The sequence below is a fragment of the Lepisosteus oculatus genome, chromosome 27 (genome assembly GCF_040954835.1).
Source record: "Lepisosteus oculatus isolate fLepOcu1 chromosome 27, fLepOcu1.hap2, whole genome shotgun sequence".
NCBI classification, from domain to species: Eukaryota; Metazoa; Chordata; class Actinopteri; order Semionotiformes; family Lepisosteidae; genus Lepisosteus; species Lepisosteus oculatus.
The window spans coordinates 9,636,093-9,660,998 of NC_090722.1; the positions used below are offsets into that span (position 1 = coordinate 9,636,093).

At 52.5% G+C, this 24,906-nt stretch overlaps 4 protein-coding genes across 9 annotated transcripts in view; 1 reads left to right on the forward strand and 3 right to left on the reverse strand.

The window, feature by feature from the left end:
* Positions 1 to 400: 400 nt before the first annotated feature.
* On the reverse strand, positions 401 to 2,759 carry LOC138225302 (zona pellucida sperm-binding protein 3-like). The gene is made up of 9 exons (XM_069185082.1): positions 2,137 to 2,759; positions 1,922 to 2,037; positions 1,743 to 1,849; positions 1,491 to 1,665; positions 1,296 to 1,413; positions 995 to 1,095; positions 844 to 917; positions 571 to 753; positions 401 to 492 (listed from the first exon to the last, which is right to left on the reverse strand). The coding sequence occupies exons 1-9, from the start codon at positions 2,692 to 2,694 to the stop codon at positions 485 to 487; spliced, it is 1,440 nt and encodes a 479-aa protein (XP_069041183.1). The 5' UTR covers positions 2,695 to 2,759; the 3' UTR covers positions 401 to 484.
* A 626-nt stretch (positions 2,760 to 3,385) lies between these two features.
* Positions 3,386 to 11,770, forward strand: LOC107076382 (urokinase plasminogen activator surface receptor-like). Of its 4 annotated transcripts, XM_069185085.1 has the most exons (6): positions 3,386 to 3,746; positions 5,882 to 6,113; positions 7,795 to 7,902; positions 8,767 to 8,913; positions 9,596 to 9,706; positions 10,239 to 11,770. In XM_069185085.1, the coding sequence occupies exons 2-6, from the start codon at positions 6,083 to 6,085 to the stop codon at positions 10,439 to 10,441; spliced, it is 600 nt and encodes a 199-aa protein (XP_069041186.1). In that variant the 5' UTR covers positions 3,386 to 3,746; positions 5,882 to 6,082; the 3' UTR covers positions 10,442 to 11,770. The 4 variants fall into 4 exon arrangements, with proteins under 4 accessions (XP_069041186.1, XP_069041185.1, XP_069041184.1 ...); XM_069185084.1 differs by lacking the exon at positions 3,386 to 3,746 and having other exon boundaries at positions 5,019 to 6,113; XM_069185083.1 differs by lacking the exons at positions 3,386 to 3,746; positions 5,882 to 6,113 and adding an exon at positions 6,535 to 6,638.
* Positions 11,771 to 12,367: 597 nt separating this feature from the next.
* LOC138225342 (zona pellucida sperm-binding protein 3-like) lies at positions 12,368 to 14,842 on the reverse strand. Its single transcript, XM_069185249.1, has 9 exons — positions 14,105 to 14,842; positions 13,889 to 14,004; positions 13,710 to 13,816; positions 13,458 to 13,632; positions 13,263 to 13,380; positions 12,962 to 13,062; positions 12,811 to 12,884; positions 12,538 to 12,720; positions 12,368 to 12,459 (listed from the first exon to the last, which is right to left on the reverse strand). Exons 1-9 carry the CDS (start codon positions 14,660 to 14,662, stop codon positions 12,452 to 12,454), a joined length of 1,440 nt encoding a protein of 479 aa, XP_069041350.1. The 5' UTR covers positions 14,663 to 14,842; the 3' UTR covers positions 12,368 to 12,451.
* A 5,411-nt stretch (positions 14,843 to 20,253) lies between these two features.
* dyrk1b (dual-specificity tyrosine-(Y)-phosphorylation regulated kinase 1B) overlaps positions 20,254 to 24,906 on the reverse strand; it is a 44,294-nt gene continuing 39,641 nt past the window's right edge. For all 3 annotated transcript variants that reach the window (XM_069185129.1, XM_069185128.1, XM_006641627.3), the window contains 3 exons: positions 23,428 to 23,731; positions 22,368 to 22,471; positions 20,254 to 22,081 (listed from right to left, as the gene is read on the reverse strand). In XM_069185129.1, the coding sequence (XP_069041230.1) occupies positions 21,407 to 22,081; positions 22,368 to 22,471; positions 23,428 to 23,731 (1,083 nt within the window). In that variant the 3' untranslated portion in view covers positions 20,254 to 21,406. The remainder of the gene's footprint in view (positions 22,082 to 22,367; positions 22,472 to 23,427; positions 23,732 to 24,906) is intronic.

A 24,906-nucleotide genomic window follows, 5' to 3' on the forward strand; every position in this document is an offset into this window, starting at 1 on the left:
CCACCCTTGTTTCAGCCAACATCCCTTACCCCACTAGACAACTTCTGAAAAGACACTTCAAATAACTGGGGACTGCTGCCATCTAGTGTTTCACATAACAGTCCTTCCTACACAGGTGAAGAGGAGAGCCAATAAGACCAGTTCCACTACCGTTCCTCCAGCCCTCTAGTACCAGTGAGTGAGCAGCAATTCTGTGCAAGAAGCCAGAGTAGCAGCTGCAGCAGCAAGGCTGGGTAGCTTGGTCCATGACTCTGCTAAGGAGAAGTTTCCCATTCCAGGGGTCAGTCATGAACCCTCAGATGGCTCAACACCAAAGAAACCTGGAGCAGCTCTGCACTGACAGGTTAAACATGGAGTGAGCAAAGCATCAGTGAAATTCAAGAAAAACAGCAACAAAAGGGCTCTTTCACAGCTTTATTGATCCATTGCCATTACAAGGGGAGTGGAGGCAGGAGAGTCACAAGGGCCAGGCTGGAGCCTTCATTCAGGCACCTGGGGAGGAAGAAGGAGAACAATCCAGCTGCACTGCAGGACACCACCCCTACAGGAGCTCCTCCTGCCAGACCCTACCTCTCCACCCGCCATAACCTCCAAAGTCCTCTCCTCCCTCCACATCCTCACTGGTGCTCTCAGCATCTTCACTGGAGCCCTGAGGGTCTCCCTCCTCATCCTCAGTCCAGTCACCTTCCACACCCAGAGGACCCTCTACTGGTGCCACAGACACCCGACTGCTGGTCACCAGGCTCCTGGTACCTGTGGACAAGCAGCACCCACCAGTGAGGGATCTGCTACAGCTGGAGACCCAGAGTCTCTGGAAGCAAGGAGGAAGAGAACCAGACCCACCTTCATTCTGTTGGAAAGTACACCTGGACTCACAGCAGGCACAGACCTCATGGTCACCATACAGCTCCTCCCACCTGGAGGAGAGGAGGACAGGTCAGGCCTCCACCTGGCATGTCCCAGAGCACCCTCAGCAGGCTCCTTGCAGAAGTACCTCTTAGCCTCCCTGTTGTAGGTGCAGGACTTGGTCCCTGGTGTTGCTTTAGCAGGAGCCAGAGACATGACACAGTGCATGTACAGCTCAGTCACTTCATGCTGCAAGAGGGAAGGTCACAGCATTCAGGGATCAAGGCCAATACAGGCACAGAGAAGGACCTTCTGCCAGCAGTCAAGTCAAGCTGGCAGCTCTAGGCACTACAGCCACCACAGTCTGGTTCACATCTAGATCATGGATGTGAAAGCAGACCGTGGATCAGTAGAGCAGGAAGGCTGAGCAGCCTTTGAGAGGGCAGTACCTTCCTGGACAGCTTCTTCTGGAAGAGGAAGGCATCGATCGTGAAGCGGAGCACATCCTTCTGCTTGGAGGGGACAAACCTGGACAGGCAGCCATCTGCCTTGCTGTCCACCATGCACCTGGGGACAAGGACAAGGATCAACCCCTGCAGGCTCTCGGGGCTCCTGCCCACCTCCCCTCACAGAAGGGGCCGTACCCCAAGTTCTCAATCACGGGGAAACGGGGCTGGGGGTACTTCTCTGCTTTCTTCATCACATAACACAAGGGGACATACAGCCTCTGCTCCGCTGTGGCAAAGTAGGCAGTGGCCTGGAAGTACATGGGCTGACCCAGGAAGTACTCGTCCTTGGGAGAGAGCCGGACCCAGCGGGCTGGAAAGAGAGGCAGCATTACACCTGCACACAGCGCCCCCTGCAGGCAGGAGGAGCCACTCACTGAAGGGGCTTACAGTTGGTGGTGAGCAGGACAAAGCTGTGCTTGTTCTTCAGGTCCTTGAAGAAGGTCCTTCTCCTGGCCCACGTGGGGACGTAGCCCACCTTGTAGGAGTAGTGGAACCTGCAGGACAGAGGGGATGAGGGGCTTCTGGACACTTCCCCAGGGGCTCCCCAGCAGCAGAGCCCTGCCTACCTGTTGTAGGAGCACTTGACCGGCACAGAGAAGGGAATGAAGCGATGCACAGGCGCACTGGAGGAGGGCGGGGTGTAGCGGAGAGTGTTGGAGTACACCAGGCGGCCCTGGACAACCTGCAGGGTCACAGAGGAAGGGACATTCCCAGGAAAGCCAACCCCCACACTAGCCTACAGCTCACAGCGCGACACTGCCTGTAGACGAAGCCCGCTTACCGACCGCTCGGTGCCACACTCGTGAAGCCCGTAGGTGAAGTAGAAGTAGCTGCGTGTGGTTCGGCTGACGCTGCAGTTGCCCAAGGTCACCTCCGATGGCCGACAGCTGAAGCCGAACAGGAGCCGACTGACCCGCACGTACATCCTGCTGGAGTCGCACCACACGGCCACTCCTCGGGTGCCCGCGATGGCCGGGCGAGCCGGCTGCCGCCCTCGCTGGGGCGGAAACAGGACGCTCTTGATGTCGGCGGGTAAGGGCCGGCTGCCGGCTTCGGGCTTCATCTTCTCCTTGGCGAAGTAGGGCGAGTGCGCGTCTCTGGACACGGGGAGGCGGCGGTAGGCGGGAGCCGAGGACTGCGAGTCGTTCTCGCCCGCAGACAGGTCTTCGGAGGGCGCGTCTGCGAGGCTCAAGCCCTCCGACTGGGCTGCGTCTTCGGGAGCCGGGAAGTCGGCCTGGAGCGCTAATTCCCCGGAGTCCCAGCCAGCCGGCCCGGCGGAGATCAGTGCGGGGAGCCCGGCCCCTGCGCACAGGCACAGCACGAAGAGAAACGAGCGCATCGCTAAATTAACTTCCCTCGGTAACTGGCTGTGTCCCGCTGAGCTGCTACAGGAGTAAGACCAGTAAACCACCAGGCTGTGTTGAAGCCAGAGAGCATAAAGTAAGAACGCGGTGACTTGGTTTTTATACTGGCAGGACCTGCTACCACACACCTGGTCACACTACCGCTCCATCAACACAATCAGTTACACACAGAGACCCGGATTGTCCTCGGCGTCTCATTAGAATCTGCTTCCAGTCTGAGGCGGGACTCCGTGAAGCCGCCTGAACACTTTCCCGTGTGTATCTGACCTCAGGGGAGGAATTCCGCGCAATTTAGACAGAATTCTGTCACCCACACGTGTAGAACTGGCTCTGGTGACTTCCTGCTGATTGCTCAATTTGTTTTTGGCGTTTGTTTCTAATTTCGGAGTACCGAAAATGCGACATGTATATCTGCATAAGTAACAGTATTTGTGACTTTTCGTCACCCGACGAAATAAGCATGCCGTGTGTTATAAAAGAGTAAACCAGGGAAATGGAAACTTAAAGAAAGTGGAGACAAGCAGAAAGTAAACGATACTGCCGCGTTTTAATGAAATAACAGGTGGGCGCTTGTACCTGATAAGCGGCTGTAACGGGGCGGGTCTTCCTGCTGTCAGTCAGGTTAGTGAGGAGAGCTCGGCGGAAGCCCGTTTCCGCCAGGGACTTAAAAACAACACTCGCTATGGTATCTCGCAATTGCGACTTCCAAACTCAGAACTGCGGCTCAACAATTCAGAATTACAACTTTACTTTACACTTTACATGTCGCAATTGCGAGATACCATAGCGCGTTTTTTTTGTACTCCCTGGCGGAAACGGGCTTCCATAAATCTCAGTACTGTAGTCATCAGGCGGAGTATCTTTCCCCTCACCCACGCGACCCGGACAGATCCCATCATAACCGGTTTTCATCTTCAGACAAACCCGATCAGGTCTCTCTGTGAGCACCTTAAGAAGAGCACGAGAGAAAACAGGACGTATCCACGGGGGATACACGCACACGAGAACTGGAGCTACACGGACCTCGGTATCCCAAAAAAGCCTGCTCTGTTTTTATTTATCTGGGTGATCAGTGTCTGGGTGGTCACGGTGGTGATCTGGGTGGTCGGTGTCTGGGTGGTCACGGTGGTGATCTGGGTGATCGGTGTCTGAGTGGTCACGGTGGTGATCTGGGTGGTCAGTGTCTGGGTGGTCACGGTGGTGATCTGGGTGATCGGTGTCTGAGTGGTCACGGTGGTGATCTGGGTGATCGGTGTCTGGGTGGTCACGGTGGTGATCTGGGTGATCGGTGTCTGAGTGGTCACGGTGGTGATCTGGGTGGTCGGTGTCTGGGTGGTCACGGTGGTGATCTGGGTGGTCGGTGTCTGGGTGGTCACGGTGGTGATCTGGGTGGTCGGTGTCTGGGTGGTCACGGTGGTGATCTGGGTGGTCGGTGTCTGGGTGGTCACGGTGGTGATCTGGGTGATCGGTGTCTGGGTGGTCACGGTGGTGATCTGGGTGATCGGTGTCTGGGTGGTCACGGTGGTGATCTGGGTGATCGGTGTCTGGGTGGTCACGGTGGTGATCTGGGTGGTCGGTGTCTGGGTGGTCACGGTGGTGATCTGGGTGGTCGGTGTCTGGGTGGTCACGGTGGTGACCTGGGTGGTCGGTGTCTGGGTGGTCACGGTGGTGATCTGGGTGATCGGTGTCTGGGTGGTCACGGTGGTGATCTGGGTGATCGGTGTCTGGGTGGTCACGGTGGTGATCTGGGTGGTCGGTGTCTGGGTGGTCACGGTGGTGATCTGGGTGGTCGGTGTCTGGGTGGTCACGGTGGTGATCTGGGTGGTCACCAGGGTTATTGTCACCCTTTCCAACAAAGCCACAACTCACCAGTTCAAAGAGCAATAGTCGTCTGTCAGGCGGAGGTAGAAAAAGCTCAGAGTTTGTTTTTTCCCACGACCGAAACCTAGAACTAAAACGTGGGTTTTCTGCTACAGTACGTAGACAAATGCATTTGGTTAGAGCCGTCTAATACAATAAGAAAGATGCACCCGAATAGTTGGCAGGAATTGTAGAAAGTATGGTTTGGAAAATAAATGATTCATCTCTAAGTGCAGAGAACTCGACCACATTCACTTCAGCCTCTCTCTCTGTAATAAGTGCTCATTATAACGCACACGGAGGCTTTTGGTGAATCCTAATTGCTTAATCCGCGCATTATCCAGGTGGGTAAATTGTATTTATTTCTGAAGAAAGAACTGGCATCTAGCCGGCGGATTCCGGTAGGAGGAGGGATCTGTTTTCCGGGACAGAATCTCTCCTGATGTCTTTTTTGCTCATTTAAATGGGCATCGTTCCCAATATCCAGAAAGTCAAGTATCAGATCCTATCCAATTCGATATTTGAACCCTTTTGCACTACGGACCGTGTGATTTCCGCTGTAGAGCAGTAAAGCACACGCGATGCCAGAGCTCATACGTGTAAAACCTGCGCTGCACCGTCACACGTCTCCGCTTTTACCAGGACAAGCGAGAGCTACTGAACCTGCGGCCGGGCTGGGCTGACCTGGGTCTTTTACCTTCGGAGGCTGTTAAACAGACGATCGCCATGAAGCACCAAGAATGACCCTTCAGGGCGGCACGGTGACGCAGTGGTCAGCATTACTGCCCCGCAGCGCTGGAGCCCTGGGCGGCTGTCTGTGTGGAGTCTGCATGTTCTCCCCGTGTTCGCGTGGGTCTCCTCCAGGTGCTCTGGTCTCCTCTCACAGTCCAGAGACATGCTGGTGGGTTAATTTGATCCAGGGAAAACTGGCCCTGGGGTGAGGGCGCTTGTTTGTCTGTGTGCGCCCAAAGGGTTTTTGTAAGTCATTAAGAACGAATTCAGACATGCCACCTACTTCCTCTTCAACAACACATTTTTTATTTACTTGACTTCATGAAACCTTATGTTTCAAATGCTTGCCCCGTGCCACGAATGTTCCTGAATGTCAAGATACCGGGAGAAAAAAAAAACAAATTTGTCACAATCAAAACTGTTCGAGCAGCACTATTGAAACACAGGATTTCGTTGAATTGCTTTTGTTCCGAAACTGAAAGTTAAATTCAAGACTCGTGAATGCCAGCAGAAAATGTAGATTATAATGACAATCTCGTTCTAGTCCTAATTCTTAACTATCTTTTTCAGAAGTCCTGAAGCTGCGTCTGGCTTCTTCTTCTGCCTGTCTGAGTGTGAGACACTTCCAGAAAGAGGAAAAGTTTAGTGAGACTCGTGCTGCTTTCTGCACTGCGGGGTGGAGGGGTGTCCTAACATGTCCTTACATTTCATCTACCTCTCGAAAATTCCGACCGAGCTTGTTTCTCGTATTTGCGGCACGCCCATAAATTCATGCTATTTCTCCGTCTATATTTAATCAAAGGTTAGTATTTTATGTTTTTCATTGCTAGTGTGGTTTTTCTTGAACTTTTATTTCATCTGTGATGTTAATTAAACTTTTCTTCAAGCGTATTATACGAAACCAGCTTATTGTTCTTTGGTTTTGTTTGTTATCCAAATCGCCAAACGTTCATTATAGTCTTAGATAACTGACCAGCTATCAATTCCTGCTACCTGTAGTTTTTGAGTATATTAGTGAGCTCAAGTAGCAAATACATTGTAACGGTAGGAATTTCTGACAAGAGATCATGAGGCTTTCAAATTGTGCCACCTATAGTTTTTGAGTGAGCTGTGGAGCATTTTTAAAAGCAGCGTCAGGGCGCTGAAGGGTTTAGGGGGTCCTTTAAGTTTCTATTCTCCAGGAAACACATCTGTTTTCATTTCCGCCCCCACGACTCGGGGCGTATATAAGACCCTTCGCGCGCCCCAACCCCACTCCTCCTCCCTCAGACTCGCAAGATGAAGCTGCTCGTGACTCTCGGTGTCGCCCTCGCGCTGTTTTCCACAGGTAGGAGATCTTGTTCAAACCACAGCCACCAGTAACGTGGATGTGTGTGAACGGGTGCGTGTGACTGTGGTTTAACTGCATTGCTCGCACGCAGCGGAAGGTGTTTTACATTCAACGCAGCACGTACCGTAAAGTACGATTTTGATTTTGCAGGCATTGTTTTCTGAAATAATCGTGTTTGTATAGACTCAACGCCATTCGTTTATACAAGAAGAAGATAGCATGCACAGTCAAGGAAATAATTTTGTAACGGTGCGAAAGATGACATATTTTTCTTCGACTTACATTTTATTTTCTTTTGCAAAGTACCGACCCGTTCTCGGACGTCCGGAACAACTGTGCTGTGAAAGTTCTTAAAATCTGAAGCGTTTGAGCAGAATAAGAAAAACTGGTGTCAGAGGCTGGTGATGCAGAAAATGACTCTTTCACTGGGCCAGTCCTGCGCGCATCAGATTTTTATTTCCGTTTAAAGCGAGCTGCCGAATGAATATTATATTTGACCCAGGTGAGGAAAAGCGCGTGTTTTTTACGTTTAGCGCACAGTAGACCTTATATTTTTAAGACCAAAAGTCCCATTACAGTTCGTCTTTCCAAGCAAAAACATGGCGCTTCGATGATTCCTAACCGGCAAGACAGGACACCCGTCCATCACAGGACAGTAACACACACACCCATCCAGGTACTGACCAGGCTCACACCTGCTTATCTTCAGTGGGTTGCCAGGTGTGAGTTGCAGGGTGATGTGGCTGCTGGCAAACGTAAAGGACTTTAGATTAAAGACCCAGCGGCCGCGTCCCAGTACTCCCACCCTCCCTGTGCGCGTTCCCGACCACGCCTGCGAGGGCGCGGCTGTCCCGTGGCTAGATCTGCGCACGAGCTGTGATGCCGCAGCAGGGAATCACCCAGAACACCTTGCGGAACGGTGACGTTTCATGTTCCAGCCCCGTCACAGCGGAGAGGGGTTGCCATGGAGAACAAAGTACTCACCGTGGCAACTAGTGGCAATGAGGAAAACGTAACTTTTTACTCTTTTAAAACTCATTACTTTTAAAAAAAACAAAATGTCGTTCCACTGCTCTCGATTCGTACTTTATGTCTTCTAGGTATGATGTTTTGACGTCAAGATGTTTAGTTTTTTAATTTATTTTCTCCACAGTGGCATCTCTCAAATGTTTCAAATCCGCATACGGCTCACCGGAGACACAAGAACAGTGTCAGGATTCAGAAACCACGTGTGCTGCGGAAACCGTACGAGTCACCACAGGTAAGTCACTTCACGATACCCATAAATCACTGACGATACCCATACGGGTCAAGTTTTCTTTTCAACCACGGTGGACGACGTTTGATTACGTTTATAGCGAAGGTTAGTGTGACTACAAAGCGCCACAAGCAGTTTGCAGAGCAATAAAAGACTATGAATATCATAACCACGTTCATGACTACCGTGGAGGTAGCGAAATACACAAAGGACCCGGGAGTCACGCTGGCGATATGAAATTACTGCAATTTACAGTCTCCTTGTGTAATTAACACTGTTGACTTCTGCGTCAACTTTAGAACTGAAAGCAAAAAGTCTTTTGATGAAGATGTAATTGAACTCTATATTCGTATTGCTCTATTCCACTGCATTGCTGACAAATGTTTTAAACACTTCCAAAATGAACATTTTATTGAACGTAGACAGGGAATGATGGGAAACACTGTACTTAGAGCAGAAAATTGAAGGTTTCAATCCAGAAATGTTTACATATAGTATATAATATCTACAAATAATCGGATAAAGGTTACTCATGAGTGGAAGTCATTCACGGGGAAGTCATGGGCTTGATTTCATGTAGCCCATGTGATTGTCAGTAGATAACTGACCCAGGGATCTCATACAGAAACCAGGGTATTGGCTTCAACAGCATGGCTGAGCAGCTTGTTCCATACTCCCACAACACATAGTGTAAAGAACCTCCTGTTCTCATTTTGAAATGCACTTCCAGCCCATACATTATATATAACATGATCATCTTCAAATTCAGTGACTGTACCAAGACAGGGAAACAAAGGAAAACAAATCAGATTATAGGATTAAAATTAAATTTATAGACTGATTTTCTGATTGTGGTATTTCTTGCAGGGGGAAACACACAAGATGTTACCGTGAAGAGATGCTCAAAACCTCAAGGCTGTGGTCAATCTGTGTCGATCAACTATGGAACTTCAAGAACGGCCATCAACTCGACATGCTGCAGCACTGATCTCTGCAACACTGTAGCTCCCCCAGGTAACGCCGGCAGACGCAATCTGTGCGCAGACACACAGCGAGAGGGCCAGAGGCCACGAGTGAGTGAGTGTGGTTGTGTGATCGTGCACACCCTTGACTCCACCTGGGTGAATCTGAGTGACTCTGCTTGAGGAACTGAGTCTTCATGCTGTGACAATAATAGGAAACTGCAGTTAGATCTCTATACGAGGTGTAAAGGCAGCCAGCCTGTGAACAGAACTTCAGGCCTGTGAATTCATACAGAAGAATGAGCTAATTGTCTGGAGCTGCCCTTGTGCTCATTTTGAAACTGATTCCAATGCTGTTCAAATATGAAACAAAGTCATACAGAGGAGGTAGAAATAAATTCCACATTGTGCACAAAATATATTTTACACCTATTTGATTAGTTAGACAAATTATAGGCATCTAGATTTACCACTACAGTTTGCATCCTAACACACAAGACTCAGGGTGAGAACTGACATTTCTGCACTGCTCTGACTGCCAGCCCAGTGAACCACACAGGCTAATCTCCCAGAATCCACTCTACTTTCTGGGCTTTCGGACTCAACCTGCACTGCAAGAGGAGCTGCTGACAGACTGAGCTGCATCTCTAGTCACAGGTCTCAATAGCTCCTCTCCCCAGGTCTGATCTGTCTTGTACTTGTAACGGGGTTTGTCTTGATGTGTGTCATTGTAGCCTATGGAGACAGCGCCCCCAGTGGGCTGGAGTGTTTCACCTGTGAAGGACAGGATTGCACCAAGACTCTACAGTGTCTGTGGGTTGAAGACCGCTGCATGGAATCCTCTGGTAAGCTCATGTTCTGTATCTCACAAAGCTGGAATAACCTGTTAAAGAGAGGAAAACAACATGCATCACCCTCCATCACGGAATAGATACACAGGTACTCACAGGGCGTAGATGATTTTAGAGCAGAGGCCAGCCCTTGGTAACAATTTCCTTTGGGTAGAGAGAGCTTTCCCTGGTATCAAACACATCTTCAGAAAACTGGCTTTGTTAAAACAGAAATGTTAATAAAATCCTAATGCCTATCTAGGCTCTAAAACTTACAACCCAACAACATCCTTGTGGTACAGTGGATTGCTGCCTGCTGACCCTGCTGGCGTTCCCAGCAGTTTCCTCCAGGCTGAGATGTGCTGGGAGGGTACCTGTCTGCCCTGAACTCACGGACTTGTCACTGAGGTGCAGACCTGGCTCAGTCAAGCCAAGACAATCCTGAGCAGATAAAGGCTCTGAAGGGGAGTTTCAGACGAGGCAGAGTGCGATGTCTCGTGCGCTTTCAGTGCTGTTTCTTGAAGAAAACTCTCTGCTCTGGTTTCAGCTAAGGTTGGTGAACAGAAGCTTGTCCTGAAGGGATGTGTCAGCAGGAACGCCTGTATTGGAGAGGGCAGTGAGCAGCTGTCCCAGTACCTCAGTGTGGGGTACAGCTGCTGTCAGGGGAACCTGTGCAACAGCGCCAAGCGTGTCGCACAGAACATCTTCCTCCTGCTGCTGCCTCTCGTCTCAGTCAGGTTCCTCTTCTGAGCTCCGACACGCCAACGTGCCTCCTGACAGGACTCTCCCCACCTGCCGCACACTGGAGGAGCGGCCTGTCCCCTGGGGTGTCCTGCTTTGTATTTTGTGTCTTGGGATGTGAAATCGTTGATTGAGGGTGTTTCAGGCAAGTTTTTGACAATCATCTGACTTCCAGCATAGACCTTACCTGTGTGCCAGATCATTCCTGCTGCAGGGACTCTTCGCCATCACTGAATCCCAGGAAAGCTCATTCTCCCACAGTGAGGTGAAGATGTACGATCTCCCAGCTCACACTGGCAACGGCTCCTGCCTCCCCTAGTGACACTGAGCGATGCCTCTGCAGTACACCTGCACCTCCTTTTACCAGAGTCCACCTCATGACGCTAGTTGTGCGCTAGTTTTGGGCTTTAGACTTTCGCTTCGTTTAGACTTTATCATGGACCCTAAAGAGGTTGAGAAAATGAGAACTGTGAGAGCAAATGAAAGTGGTTACTGTTCAGTACTTTATAAGGCATGATTTATGAGATAGATACTTTATTGATCCCGTGAGGGAAATTGCATATCTAACTAGGTAAGCATTTTTTTATTACTAAAAACACAAACCACAGTACGAATGTTAATTACTTCTTTTATCATTTTTTGGTGAAAACCGTAAAAGCAGGGGAGACATTTTTTGGAGTCTGGAACAAATTGTAAATTTTCCCCATAAGATATGATGGAAATAGGTTTTTCTTTTTGCAAAGTTTTACCTAACGAAAGGGTTTCTAGGAGCAAATTCCATTCTGAAGAAGAGGTACAGGTGTATGCTGATCAGCTTTATTAAATATAGTATAGAATATATAAGTCATTTAACAGCCCCACTATATTCAATTAATTCATTATGGAGAACTCATATCAGAGAACTGATCATACTTAATAGTTTTGATGCTGATCCTCATGGGTGATTGTACTGTACATTTTCACTTCACACGGGACAAGAGTCAGTTATGAATCTCAGGAATGACAGTTGTACTTGTGTTATGAGAGAAAATGTCTCAAATTCTTTTCCTATGCAATCAGTGTTTTTTTTAAGAGGATGCTTTTTATACATGTACATTTGTTACCACTTTAATTGCAATTTGGAAGGTAACAGAACCATAAAACCATATTCTGATAACAGGCATATGGTATAAGCTTAAGATATTGTAAAAAATCAAATTAATAAAGGGGTCTGATCTGCAATGTAAGTATGCCAATGAAATAATTCACAGGAGTAAATCTAAGGATTTGACTTTCAAAAGAGGTAGTCTTTGCACTGTTATCTGCTGAATGCATTAAACACTCCCCAGTGAAAAGTAATTGTCTTGAGTTTGTCCTTTGTGTGTAAAAGAGAAAGGAACACAATTCCATTAACAAAAGCACAGCCCAGAGCTCTCCACACCAAAGCCCCAGTGAGACACAGGGTAAGATGAGTCTTCAACCAGAACCATCATTTCACCAGACAGGGGAGATATCATTCAAGTAGTCAGTTCACAATCACTTCATGTACGCCACCCTTGTTTCAGCCAACATCCCTTACCCCACTAGACAACTTCTGAAAAGACACTTCAAATAACTGGGGCCTGCTGCCATCTAGTGTTTCATGTAGTATAACAGTCCTTCCTACACAGGTGAAGAGGAGAGCCAATAAGACCAGTTCCACTACAGTTCCTCCAGCCCTCTGGTACCAGTGAGTGAGCAGCAATTCTGTGCAAGAAGCCAGAGTAGCAGCTGCAGCAGCAAGGCTGGGTAGCTTGTTCCATGACTCTGCTAAGGAGAAGTTTCCCATTCCAGGGGTCAGTCATGAGCCCTCAGATGGCTCAACACCAAAGAAACCTGGAGCAGCTCTGCACTGACAGGTTAAACATGGAGTGAGCAAAGCATCAGTGAAATTCAAAGAAAAACAGCAACAAAAGGGCTCTTTCACAGCTTTATTGATCCATTGCCATTACAAGGGGAGTGGAGGCAGGAGAGTCACAAGGGCCAGGCTGGAGCCTTCATTCAGGCACCTGGGGAGGAAGAAGGAGAACAATCCAGCTGCACTGCAGGACACCACCCCTACAGGAGCTCCTCCTGCCAGACCCTACCTCTCCACCCGCCATAACCTCCAAAGTCCTCTCCTCCCTCCACATCCTCACTGGTGCTCTCAGCATCTTCACTGGAGCCCTGAGGGTCTCCCTCCTCATCCTCAGTCCAGTCACCTTCCACACCCAGAGGACCCTCTACTGGTGCCACAGCCACCCGACTGCGGGTCACCAGGCTCCTGGTACCTGTGGACAAGCAGCACCCACCAGTGAGGGATCTGCTACAGCTGGAGACCCAGAGTCTCTGGAAGCAAGGAGGAAGAGAACCAGACCCACCTTCATTCTGTTGGAAAGTACACCTGGACTCACAGCAGGCACAGACCTCATGGTCACCATACAGCTCCTCCCACCTGGAGGAGAGGAGGACAGGTCAGGCCTCCACCTGGCATGTCCCAGAGCACCCTCAGCAGGCTCCTTGCAGAAGTACCTCTTAGCCTCCCTGTTGTAGGTGCAGGACTTGGTCCCTGGTGTTGCTTTAGCAGGAGCCAGAGACATGACACAGTGCATGTACAGCTCAGTCACTTCATGCTGCAAGAGGGAAGGTCACAGCATTCAGGGATCAAGGCCAATACAGACACAGAGAAGGACCTTCTGCCAGCAGTCAAGTCAAGCTGGCAGCTCTAGGCACTACAGCCACCACAGTCTGGTTCACATCTAGATCATGGATGTGAAAGCAGACCGTGGATCAGTAGAGCAGGAAGGCTGAGCAGCCTTTGAGAGGGCAGTACCTTCCTGGACAGCTTCTTCTGGAAGAGGAAGGCGTCGATCGTGAAGCGGAGCACATCCTTCTGCTTGGAGCGGACAAACCTGGACAGGCAGCCATCTGCCTTGCTGTCCACCATGCACCTGGGGACAAGGACAAGGATCAACCCCTGCAGGCTCTCGGGGCTCCTGCCCACCTCCCCTCCCAGGAGGGGCCGTACCCCAAGTTCTCAATCACGGGGAAACGGGGCTGGGAGTGCTGCTCTGGTTTCTCCGTCACGTAACACGAGGGAACATACAGCCTCTGCTCCGCTGTGGCAAAGTAGGCAGTGGCCTGGAAGTACATGGGCTGACCCAGGAAGTACTCGTCCTTGGGAGAGAGCCGGACCCAGCGGGCTGGAAAGAGAGGCCGCATTACACCTGCACACAGCGCCCCCTGCAGGCAGGAGGAGCCACTCACTGAAGGAGCTTACAGTTGGTGGTGAGCAGGACAAAGCTGTGCTTGTTCTTCAGGTCCTTGAAGAAGGTCCTTCTCCTGGCCCACGTGGGGACGTAGCCCACCTTGTAGGAGTAGTGGAACCTGCAGGACAGAGGGGATGAGGGGCTTCTGGACACTTCCCCAGGGGCTCCCCAGCAGCAGAGCCCTGCCTACCTGTTGTAGGAGCACTTGACCGGCACAGAGAAGGGAATGAAGCGATGCACAGGCGCACTGGAGGAGGGCGGGGCGTAGCGGAGAGTGTTGGAGTACACCAGGCGGCCCTGGACAACCTGCAGGGTCACAGAGGAAGGGACATTCCCAGGAAAGCCAACCCCCACACTAGCCTACAGCTCACAGCGCGACACTGCCTGTAGACGAAGCCCCGCTTACCGACCGCTCGGTGCCGCACTCGTGAAGCCCGTAGGTGAAGGAGAAGTAGCTGCGTGTGGTTCGGCTGACGCTGCAGTTGCCCAAGGTCACCTCCGATGGCCGACAGCTGAAGCCGAACAGGAGCCGACTGACCCGCACGTACATCCTGCTGGAGTCGCACCACACGGCCACTCCTCGGGTGCCCGCGATGGCCGGGCGAGCCGGCTGCCGCCCTCGCTGGGGCGGAAACAGGACGCTCTTGATGTCGGCGGGTAAGGGCCGGCTGCCGGCTTCGGGCTTCATCTTCTCCTTGGCGAAGTAGGGCGAGTGCGCGTCTCTGGACACGGGGAGGCGGCGGTAGGCGGGAGCCGAGGACTGCGAGTCGTTCTCGCCCGCAGACAGGTCTTCGGAGGGCGCGTCTGCGAGGCTCAAGCCCTCCGACTGGGCTGCGTCTTCGGGAGCCGGGAAGTCGGCCTGGAGCGCTAATTCCCCGGAGTCCCAGCCAGCCGGCCCGGCGGAGATCAGTGCGGGGAGCCCGGCCCCTGCGCACAGGCACAGCACGAAGAGAAACGAGCGCATCGCTAAATTAACTTCCCTCGGTAACTGGCTGTGTCCCGCTGAGCCGCTACAGGAGTAAGACCAGTAAACCACCAGGCTGTGTTGAAGCCAGAGAGCATAAAGTAAGAACGCGGTGACTTGGTTTTTATACTGGCAGGAGCTGCTACCACACACCTGGTCACACTACCGCTCCATCAACACAATCAATTAAGCGATATTGTTAACTCCTTCTCATCGCCTTCGTTAACCAGTCTAAAATGCTTTGTCATGCCTTGTATAGGCAGACGGCTTTATAAAATACTAGGTTCATTTTTGTGTAGAAAGAGATTAAACGATGTTCTTTAATTTTCAGTATTTTGTTACTTTTGATTCAAACTTTCCTCAGGTATTGTCTTGTATAGATATTTAGATCGGGATGCGATGGAACAGGTTGATATCCTTGAAGCTTAGGGAATAACTCAGAGCAGAGAAAGAGGGGTTGTCTTGAAAATACGGTATCTGTTAATTAAAGGAAACCCCTCAACTTTAAAATCGAATTATGTTTAGTTTCATTTTTGGGTTGGCTAAGACAACAATTCAGACATTATATTGGCGTTTTTTTTCTTCGAGAACGTGTGTTGTAGGGATTCGGGTAGGTTTTTAGGACTCTTAAGCTCTTCCTCACTACGTCCTGCAGAGTCGCACACATTGCGATCTGTTTCTCTCATTGCGATTAGTTTTCTCTCGGGGGAGAGACTTCAAAACCAAGAGCGGCATCCTGTTTGCTAAACTAAGACTTAACTGTAAAACCAATGGCTTCTGGCTTCTTTAAGCTGATGAATTTCAATAACAGTTTGCGTTCAAGGTGTCATCCTGCAGTGCGGCTCGGTTTTTGTTCACAGTAATGCAGTTTGCAAGCACGCCATTGCGGAGAGGGGAATTGAAGGAGATGTCCCAGCGGGAGAATCCTGCCGGACGTGCGGGTTTTCTCCCTTCAGTTTACCGGGAGGAACCTGCGAATTCCCAGCGTCCTGGAAAAGTGGGGATGTCGCAGCCTTCATTAGCCACGTGGCTTGTTACGGTGAAGGGCTCCCACATCCCAGAGCCCGGGAACCCCGACACTAGCCGGTCCCGAGCACTCAGTTGCACCCCTGAACCCCAGGTCAGAAGGTTCGGGCACCGAGAAGCCGGAGTCTTGAGCGGCTCTAATTTCTCCCCAAGGAGAATCTAATCCCGCTAATCGAGCTCACCCTTCGTCTCGTCATTCATCTACCGCCCTCCCCCCACCTGTGGCAGACTCCCTCTGATTTTATTGTCGCGAAAAAGAAAGCTTTCTAGCGCCCCGCCCGCCAGATCGCACTGCCCGACGCGTCCAAAAAAAACGTTTCCCCGTCGCCTCGACTTTCGTGGGATTTTTTTTTTATTAGCGTTCTGTTTTCTGCTCCACCCAAGCGGATTGAAGTGCCCGCTCTCCCTGTCCGGTCCGGAGCAGGGGCCGGGGTCTCCTCTCCTCTTCCGCCGAAGAAGGCGGCGCACAACCACTAGGGGTCGCTCTGCAGCCCGGAGCGCTTTCGCCGAGGAGGGTCTCTCGTCGGCTGGAGCGTGAATCACCTGCCGTGGCTTCTATGAATGTTTGAAAAAGGAAACAGTTAAATAAACGTCGTTATCAATTTCCTTCCGAAAGCGGCCGTGTATTCCAACACTATGTATCTGTGTCTTCAGTGACGCGCTGCGGCGTGTGTGTTTACTGTGCATCATCCGGCTGGAGCTGGCGCCGGCTCTGCGCTCGATCCTGCGAGAGGCGAAACCTCAGCAGACGGGGGAAGAAGTTGATTGCGGAGATCACCGTTTTTTTCTCACCGTAAAAAAAAAAAAAATACTCTCAAAAATAATTTTTAAATCGCGTTGACCGTGGAAAGGGTGGCCTGACCTCAGGAAAACTGTTGGGAGTTGACGGGAAAAGCGTCATTTGAAAGGCGCTTAACCCGACGCGGGTTTCGACAGACTCCGCTCCGGCGCCTGCATATTCAGGGAGATGATAATAATAATAATAATAATAATAATCGCTTACACTTATATAGTGCTTTTCTGGACACTCCACTCAAAGCGCTTTACAGGTAATGGGGCTCCCCTCCACCACCACCAGTGTGTACCCACTCCTGATACACGCGAGAGGAAGGCCGGCTGTAAAAATACAGACAAACCACTATGTCTGGTCGATAAAATGTTTGAGGCTTCGGTCGCGTCTGTTTTTCTCGGGTTCAGCGATTTTTTTCGACATGCCCTTTCCTCGCTGTTACAGCTGGGGCTCACAGCTGCTGGGCGGAGCCCGTGGAGGCCAACGGGCATGAGCTGACCTTGCCACCAGCACCAGGCCTGATGACCAGGCAGTGTTTTGGGCTCGGGTGGCACAGCGGTGCAGGGGGTCAGCATTTCTGCCTCACATCGCTGGGGTCCTGGGTTCAACGCCCGGGGTGCTGTCTGTGTGGAGTCTGCACGTTCACGTCCTGGGAAGGGTGGCCCAGGCACGAGCGTGTCTGTAGCCGCCCTGTGATGGGTTGGCGTCCTGTCCAGCTGTACCCAAGCATGTGCCCACTGCTTGCCCGGACAGGCTCCAGCACCCCTGCGGTCCCGGATTGGAGGAAGGGGTCAGAAAATGGGTGGATGTTTTAGTTTTTGTTCCAAACGAGCATTAAATCTCCAGTACAAATGGATAACTAACATGTCTGCTTGTTTAGACGTGTTCGTAACTCTTGGGTATCGGAGACCCCCGACATCAAGGTTACAGTTTTCCCCTTTGGGCACACAGCTTCTCCACGGCTCCCTGGCCCACAGTTCTCCACGAGCTGATCCGTTTGTGATGAACTGACGCTGGGGGGAGTGAGGGCATCAGACGCACCCACAGCGAGCGCCGGGCTCTGGGGCAAGGAGTCGTGCTTCTTGGACGAGGGCAGTTCTGAAATTCAGAAGCTGGTTAGGGGCATTGATCGATATGACATATTTCATCCGAGGCCCAGGACAGAGCTGTGAAATCGCCGAGCCTGGGATGAAGAGCTCTGCAGGAGCAGGAAGTGGGAGATGGTGAGCTCCAGGAGCAGGGCTACACTAGTACTAATGCACATGGTCATTTTTAGTCAACGAGGAGCCTCACAGTCCCCAAATGAGTGGGCTGGGGATCACTGTCCACATTCGGGACGAGACAGCAGTACTTCCTGCGCTTGTTCCTAACTGCACAGGAAACTCAGCCTCAGCTTTTATGGGTAACTGCGTGCTTACAGGATTTCCTCCAGTTGTGCTGGGTAACAGGTTATTTGTGCACATCTGGTGAGCAGTTAAGCTCCCACTGAAGTTTCTTTCTAGAATACTTTGCTAGAATACCTGCGCGATTCTCTAATCTGGCCGAACCCTCCACAGGGGAAGAGCCGGTTTTAGCCCCTAGCCTGTCCCCAGAGTGCCCAGCAGCCGTGAGAGGACACAGGAAATGTTCTACAAAAACCCTCTCCAGTTCTCCAGGCACCCGCCCCCTCGCACTTCACTCATTCGTGAAGACACAGCCCCTGATGACCTTCGGGTGAGCTCAGTGCTCTTATTGGACAGCAGCAGTCCAATTTTAGGGGCCAGTATGTCGGTGCCGAGGGTAGCAGCTCTGGGATCCTGGGTTGAGTTCTGGACCTGGGGTGCTGTCTGTGTGGAGTTTGCATGTTGTCAGCCAGGCGCTCCAGTTTCCTTCCATAGTCCAGGGATGCACTGGTAGGTTCATAGGCATCCGCTGAGAGTGTGAGTGCGTGTGTGCGTGTGCCCTGGATCAACTTACACCCCGTCCAGGGTGTACCCCACCCTGGGCCCATGGCTTCCCTGGACTCCCACGTGACCCTGAACCGGAAGCAGTGGTTGGAAAACGGAACATTGGAGCGAACATGTTCTGGTAGAGTTGGTAGACTTGAAGTTACTTACAACAGCCCAGAACCCCCGCGCTGAAACAAACGCCTTCAGATTGAACCAGACTGTCGTTCGGGGGTTGAGAAGCCCGTTCAGCGGGCTGGGACGCCCTGCGCTGAAGGAGGCCACGAGTTAGGGTTGTCAGCCACACCGTCGGCCTTCTGCAGTCCCTGATCCACCGGTCCCCAACACGCTGACCTGGCTTATCCAACATCTACTTGTACTCCAGGTATTTTATCTCTCAGAAGCTTGAGATTTGGGGTTTTTGGAGACACCCAAAAGCAGTGAAGCGGGGGCACGGTGCTGCGTGTGAGCCAGGGGCTGTGGACCTGGGGCCACAGTGACGTCAAGGGGCTCCAGCCAACCCTGTGGCACAGATGGGCACCTGAAGGGAGGCACAGGGGGTCACCAGCGAGGCAGGGTCGGTCAGGTCAGCTAGGGCTGCACCCCCAGAGAGAAATCACAGGCTAAGCGACACAAGGATCTGGTTAGAAACATAAGTCCTCCCAGAATCCTGCCTACTAAGGTCTGAGTGAAGGCACACCACTGAGCAACTCTAGGGGAGGATCAAAGACAAGCATCAAAGGCTACACAACCAAAACAAAGAGCTGAGAATGTGCATTAACAACACTGGTGAGGGTTTACAAATTCAGGGACAGGTTAGTTAGGATCCATTTTAAGTTGTGACCCATTTTGCTCAAGGGACACAAAAATGCAACTACAACGTTCTGTCCTTCTGCCACCACAGAAAACACACAGATGGGGTGATAAACTAGCTGTGCACAGCAACACACGAGGTTGGGACTGCACAGGAGACAAAATTAAGATGAAAGTGTAGACTGGGATAGGTAATACTGCTCCAGTCCAGACTGGTCCCGTTCAGCCAATTGTGAACTAAGTTAGATGAGACGAGTTAGTCAACACCCACAGGCACACTGAAGGGGAAAAACTGGGGAAACGCCTTCTTCCCCCCCATCACTGTACTGGTGTAAATATAAGCCCCATTTATATATATAAATATATAAATACCCCATTTACAAATGATGAAATGTCAAAAAAATATATAAACAGCTGTGTGCAGGATCACTCTGCAACACTGACTTTCGTTGAGACAATGCAGACTTGGGCAGCTGGAAACCGAGTGGTCTCCAGTTGTCCCTCGGCTCACAGGCACATCCGGAGGAGTGGAGGATCCCGAGGAGCATCACTGGCGGCGTCCCAGTACCCTGAGCACAGTGAACTGTGAACCCGGCTTCAACAAAACCCCATTTCACCCTTCCAGCAATAAAACCCGTTTCTGCCACAGAGCATCAACACACTGCTGACATGAACATCCTTCTGCTGAAGACGAGAAACGAAGAGCATCGATCACCGACCCCTTCCTCCGCCCTCTGGGTCCGGACCGGCGGTTTCCGTTTCACCCAAACTCGTTAGTGCAATCTTAATTGAAAGAAGCCCAACCACCCAAGCTGCCTCTTGTAGGGAGCAGGGTCAGTGGGGCCTGCGGGCCCACGGCAAGCGCACTGGGGGTTCCTGCTCACATACAGCAGCCCCCCGCGCCCCGTCTGACACCCGGCACGGACCGGACCGCACCGCTCAGCGCCAGGATGAGCCAGAGAAGAGGAAACGAAGACCTGCACTCCTGTACCATCACTCCCCACCCCCTCCCTTTAAAAAAAACAACAGGCACAACAGGCTTTTTTCCATTTTTTTTTGTTAAATAGTAATAAATACATGAGATGCAGTGGTTTTTTTTTCTTCTGAAGCAGGAGGGTTAAAAAGTTTCTCTTTTATTTATTTGTCTGTTTTGTTTAGCAGCAATCCGGACACGGTTGAGAGTGGAGTTAGCAGCCTAGAAAGAAACGAAGAGGGTGTGGGGGTGGTTTTGTCGTCGTTCCCCTCCCCCCCGATATTTTTCTTTTCCCGGATGGGAAGTGGCAACGCTCGCCAAGCGCTGGGGGGCGACGAAAGAGAGGGAGCGATTCTGGGGGGCGCGTTGCCTGGAGAAAGGGGGTGATGGAGAGGGGGTCAGCGAACTTCGGAAGCCACCCCAACCGAGCACAGACGGGGAGAGGGGGAGAGGAAGAGTGAGCGAGATTTGGCTTGATGCATCCCGAGTTTGTCCGATCCGCGTCCGTCTTCGTCCCGGCGCTGGCGTGGGGCGGGCGGCCCTGTCCTGTCTGAAGGGAGCAGCTGGGCGTTTCTCCGGGCCAGAGTTTCTACCCCCTGCGCAGCGGCCTCCCCTGGACAGCCGTTCTGCTGGAAACAAGCCAGCGGGCAGCGAGAAGTCCGGAGAAAGAAAATAAAACGCTAAAACAACAAGGGGGGGAAGAAAATCCTGGCTTCCTTTGTTGTAGGTGCCCCTCCGAAAAATAAGAATAATAAAAAAAAAACAAAAACCCACTGCAATTTCTCCTCCTTTTCGTACACTCAGGTCATGCCCTCATGTAGTGATTATTAATAAATTAATAATTTACAATTAAACACCTAGACTTCAGAAACAAAACCAAACAGCCCGGCGGTCTGCGGCGCCCCGGCCTGCGCCTCCCGCCTCTCCGCCGTCCCGACACGCCGCGCCCTGAAGTCGCCCGGCGCCAAAACCAAAGTTAAAATAAAAATTGTAAGAGAACTAAAACCCCTTCTCCAGCCGGCCTCTCCCCCCCCCCCTCCAAAACACCCAAAGAAAAGAAACGATCCGGACCCCCCAGTCCTGCCCCGCCCCGCCCCCCCATGCACAACAAGATCGTCCGTCCAGCTCTCCGGTCTGTCCGCGCGGTGCGGCGGTGTGTGTGTGTGTGTGTGTGTGTGTTTAAAATCGTATGGCTTTTGGAGTTTGTTCAAGATTCATCAAGAGCTCGCCGCTGTGCTCTGAGGGGGTCCCCCGGTCCCGCAGACCCCCATCATCGCCATCTCCTCCGAGTCGGGCCGGCCCACGCCCGTGCCCCCCGCTCCTCCCCGGGGGGGTCCCGTCAACAGGCCGCCCCCCCCTCCGGCCTGGGGGGGGTTGTTGTTGTTGTTGCCGCCTCCGCCGCCGCCGCCGCCAGTGCTACCGGGGTAGGGGGGGTAGCCGAGCCCCGAGGCGGCGACCATGCTGTCCTGGGGGTTCGGGGGGGCCATGACTGTCCTAGTCCGGAAGGCGGAGAGGCCCAGGTGCAGGTTGGAGGAGCCGTACTGGCTGGAGTCCGGGAGGGGGGGCCCGTGGTGCATGGAAGACGGGGCCAGGTGGTGGTGGTGCGTCAGGCTGAGCTCGATGGCGTCCGGGAGCTGCTGCTGGGGCGACGCCGCCGGGATCTGCTGCTGCTGCTGCTGCTGCTGCTGCTGGCGGAGCTGCCGGCTGTTGCCGTGGTGCCCGTAGATGGGGTGCGGGTGGTGGGGCTCCAGCATCCCGCCGCCGCCGCCGCCGAGGTAGTGGCGGGACTGCTGCGTGGCGGAGGGCTTGTGCAGGAGCAGCTGGGGGTAGGGGTCGCTGTTGGACAGGGGGCCCTCGCCTCCCGGCCACAGGCGCATCTGCTGCTGAGGAGCCTGAGGGGGAGAGAGGAGGAGGAGGAGGAGGAGGAGGTCAGGGTCGGGCTCTCGAACGGCACACATCACACCACACCCTCTGTCCAGGGGTGCGTGCTGTGCTGCAGTGCAGCTCATATTAAACACGGATCTTCACACAGACCAACAGATTCTGCAAGGACCCTGTACAATACAGCTTTCACGTTTACAAGTACAACTTTCCTTCCTCGATTTCGGGGGAAAACTCCCCGGCTGGATGCGCTGAACTCCCCGTTCTGGACCTGCCGGGCACTGGGTGCGCTCCTACCTGTGGACTCTGCATCTCGTAGTCCGTGTGAGTCACAGCGCTGTTGTAGTATCGGTTGCTGTACCGGTAGTTCCGGTTGTCGTTGGAAGATCCGCTAGATCCACCTGGAAAGAACGAAGAGAGTGAGAAAGGTCCCCGCGATGCAAGAGGACCATCGGGAAAGATCAAAAGGACATTGCTACAGAAGAGCCTCTGTGAGAAAACAGCACTCAAAACCACTGCGTTCCCCTACAATCTGAAGAGACTGAAGCAGTTTTCAAGCCTTTGCGTCAACGATTGGTCTTCATGGGCCTCATCCAGTGGTCTAACACCAAAAGGGATTTTCCCCTAATCTCCCATTTCAACAGATCTGAAATCGGGACATTAAAAAAAAAACAGATTTCATTTCCTTCTCAGCCAGCTTCTTCAGAAACAGGCCAGGCATCTCCTGACACACTGAATATGAACACGTCTGAACAGAGGTTCACTCCTGGGGCAACTGCCCAGTGTGGATGTTCCCAAGGTGTGTTACTACACAAACACGGGATCCGTTTCTCCATCTGCACAGCCTTCTTCTCCTGTGCACAACCCGTTGGCCGTCTGCAGGCCACGCAACCCAGCCTTGCTCGTCTGGAGCCAGCAGAACAGTCTACTAGGTGGACTCTGTGAGAGTGAATCTGCTTCAACACCACAGGCATGCATGTGAACAGCTGGGTTGCACAAAGCCAGTCTTTTTCTCCAGGGGCTGGGGATGGCTAGTGTGAGGATACTGACCTCCTTGCCCCAGTGCATGTGAATGGACAGCTGGGAGCTGAATGTGGTGTTAACTGCTGATGCAGTGCTGCTCTGGCTTGAAACAGGAACCCACCAGCAACCAGCCCATACCATTCCCCCCCGGACCGGGCTCCCCAGTTCTGGGAGGAAAACCCCAGCAGCGGGTAGCCAGAGGTTTCTAGTCCAGTTTTTAAAATGAGTTGCAGCTTCTTAGGAGCTGACAACCATGACAGCCTAACATTTGTCTTTAGTCAGGTGTCGGCGGGTCATCAGAGCAGCAGGGAGCCCCTAGGGGGCGCACTCCCACCTGAGCTGGAGACAGAGCTGGTGGTGCTGGTGGAGTGGCTGTGGTCCATGGCCGGGCTGGTGGAGGTGCTGCTGCTCGTGTTGGTGCCCTCGTCCGTGGTCTTCTTGAAGAAGTTGTGCTGCAGGGCGTAGAAGGGCGTGATGCGGGTCTTGGGGTCGTAGTCCAGCATGCGCAGGATCAGGTCCTTGAACTTCAGGTAGTCGCAGGGGGCGTGGCCCTGCTCGCCCGCACGCCGGCCCCCGGGGCCCCCCGTCTCCACCCCCAGGATCTCGTGCAGCCGCCGCGTGGCGGGGGGCTTGTACTCCTGCAGGGCACACGGGGGGGGAGGGGGAGGCCAAGAGGCTCAGTGGCAGACCCACAGACGGCGCCCACAATCCCCACCACCACCTAAACCTGCTAGGCTCCGCAGTATCCAAGAAATTCCCACCCCTCCCCAAATTAATACAGACAGTGTCCCATTTCGATTAAGCATTTTCTCCAGCGCCCATGTTTTAAACATCAGGTGAGCACGACCGTCTGCATCAGGCCATGCACGGCCCTAAAGGGCACGGAAGCGCTCTGCGTTTTTCCAATCGCAGTTGCATTCTGCATTAAGGGCAGCCAACATTAAATACTCCAGGGCTCCCTACAATCAGAAAAACGATTTAGGAAAAGCGGAGCTCTAGTAAGTAAAAAGATTCCACTTATTTTACATCAAGCAATCCACGATGCACAGCACAGCACAGCACAGCACAGCACAGCACAGCACATGGGAGACAGACCACAATGAGGCATGGAGGTGATGTTGGCTTCACACTACTGGACAACACACAACCAAACCTCCCTAAACTCTTACTGTCCGGCCCCCTTCTCTGTCCCTGTTCTACATGACTGACTGAAATCACTCCTTTAACTCTGGGGTTCTGCAGTTTCAGTCTAAATCTTCAATATCAAAATGGCCTTCATTTTTTAAGAATATAAAAGGTCCCAAGTATTTTCTCTCCTTCCAGAGCCAGGAAAATTCAAGACTTCTAAACGCTGAACTATACTAATTTCTGAAGTGAACCAATCCAAGCCTGCTGTAAAGATCTAACGCCACTGATCCCTAGAAAACCTGCCATCAGGACAGGGGCTGCTCCGCGACAGCGCGCTGCTCTTGAACACCAGGGGGGGGGACAGGAAGGCCCTCCCTGGGCTCGCCGCGCGGGGGTTCAGAGGCCGGCCGCAAGAGCCGCCTGACCGAGCTTTCCCCTCCCTGATCTACTTTCCACAAAGCGGAATTAGGCCGCTGGAGCTGGAGCGCCCGGCTCATACTGGGCATGACCCTTCCTGTTCCATCGCCCACTCCCCCCGCCCCCCCGTCCCGCTGCAGGAATCGCAGGCCACGCTTCCTCCCGCCACCCTCCCCAGCCGCCAGAGCTCGCTGGCACAGCCCGCCCAGCAGCCGAGCGGCATAACTCTCCACCGCCAGGCCGGCAGCTGGATCACCCTGCAGCGCAG

Bases quoted from the DNA above. Each gene is read 5' to 3' on its own strand.
- LOC138225342 (XM_069185249.1), bottom strand. From the start codon at position 14,662: ATGCGCTCGTTTCTCTTCGTGCTGTGCCTGTGCGCAGGGGCCGGGCTC. The intron at 13,633-13,709 runs GTAAGCTCCTTC...CTCTCTTTCCAG, and splicing joins TGTCCTGCTCACCACCAACT to CCCGCTGGGTCCGGCTCTCT. The intron at 13,063-13,262 runs GTACTGCCCTCT...TCCCTCTTGCAG, and splicing joins AGAAGAAGCTGTCCAGGAAG to CATGAAGTGACTGAGCTGTA.
- LOC138225302 (XM_069185082.1), bottom strand. From the start codon at position 2,694: ATGCGCTCGTTTCTCTTCGTGCTGTGCCTGTGCGCAGGGGCCGGGCTC. The intron at 1,096-1,295 runs GTACTGCCCTCT...TCCCTCTTGCAG, and splicing joins AGAAGAAGCTGTCCAGGAAG to CATGAAGTGACTGAGCTGTA. The intron at 754-843 runs GTGGGTCTGGTT...GCTTGTCCACAG, and splicing joins TACTTTCCAACAGAATGAAG to GTACCAGGAGCCTGGTGACC.
- LOC107076382 (XM_069185083.1), top strand. From the start codon at position 6,590: ATGAAGCTGCTCGTGACTCTCGGTGTCGCCCTCGCGCTGTTTTCCACA. The intron at 7,903-8,766 runs GTAAGTCACTTC...TATTTCTTGCAG, and splicing joins AACCGTACGAGTCACCACAG to GGGGAAACACACAAGATGTT. The intron at 8,914-9,595 runs GTAACGCCGGCA...GTGTCATTGTAG, and splicing joins CAACACTGTAGCTCCCCCAG to CCTATGGAGACAGCGCCCCC.